Below are 256 nucleotides of genomic sequence, written 5' to 3' on the forward strand. Positions count from 1 at the left end.
CGGCTGTGCTGCCGCGCTCCACGGAGGTGCCTACCGTGCTGTCCAGCCCCAGCGTTATCATCATCAGGAAGAATATGACGGCAAAGAAGGTGGATCCCACCATGTTGGCGATTGCTTCAGGGTAGGTGATAAAAAGGAGGCTCGGCCCTAGGAGGGGACGCTGGTTTGGTTTGCTGTTCCCCGGCTGCTCTGGCACAGCGCTGGGTGCCGGCGGGAATGCGCTTGGGGAAGGCGCCCCAAAGCCAGAGCGGCCGTG

At 62.5% G+C, this 256-nt stretch overlaps 1 protein-coding gene across 1 annotated transcript in view; it reads right to left on the minus strand.

Moving 5' to 3' along the window:
* LOC104073645 (sodium-dependent serotonin transporter-like) overlaps nucleotides 1–147 on the minus strand; it is a gene marked incomplete at both ends in the record, with an annotated part of 2,284 nt that extends 2,137 nt beyond the window's left edge. The window contains one exon of the mRNA XM_009573494.1: nucleotides 35–147. Coding sequence (XP_009571789.1) covers nucleotides 35–147 — 113 coding nt within the window. The remainder of the gene's footprint in view (nucleotides 1–34) is intronic.
* Nucleotides 148–256: the final 109 nt, after the last annotated feature.

Source organism: Fulmarus glacialis, unplaced genomic scaffold, assembly GCF_000690835.1.
Source record: "Fulmarus glacialis isolate BGI_N327 unplaced genomic scaffold, ASM69083v1 scaffold26382, whole genome shotgun sequence".
In the NCBI taxonomy this organism is placed as follows: domain Eukaryota; kingdom Metazoa; phylum Chordata; class Aves; order Procellariiformes; family Procellariidae; genus Fulmarus; species Fulmarus glacialis.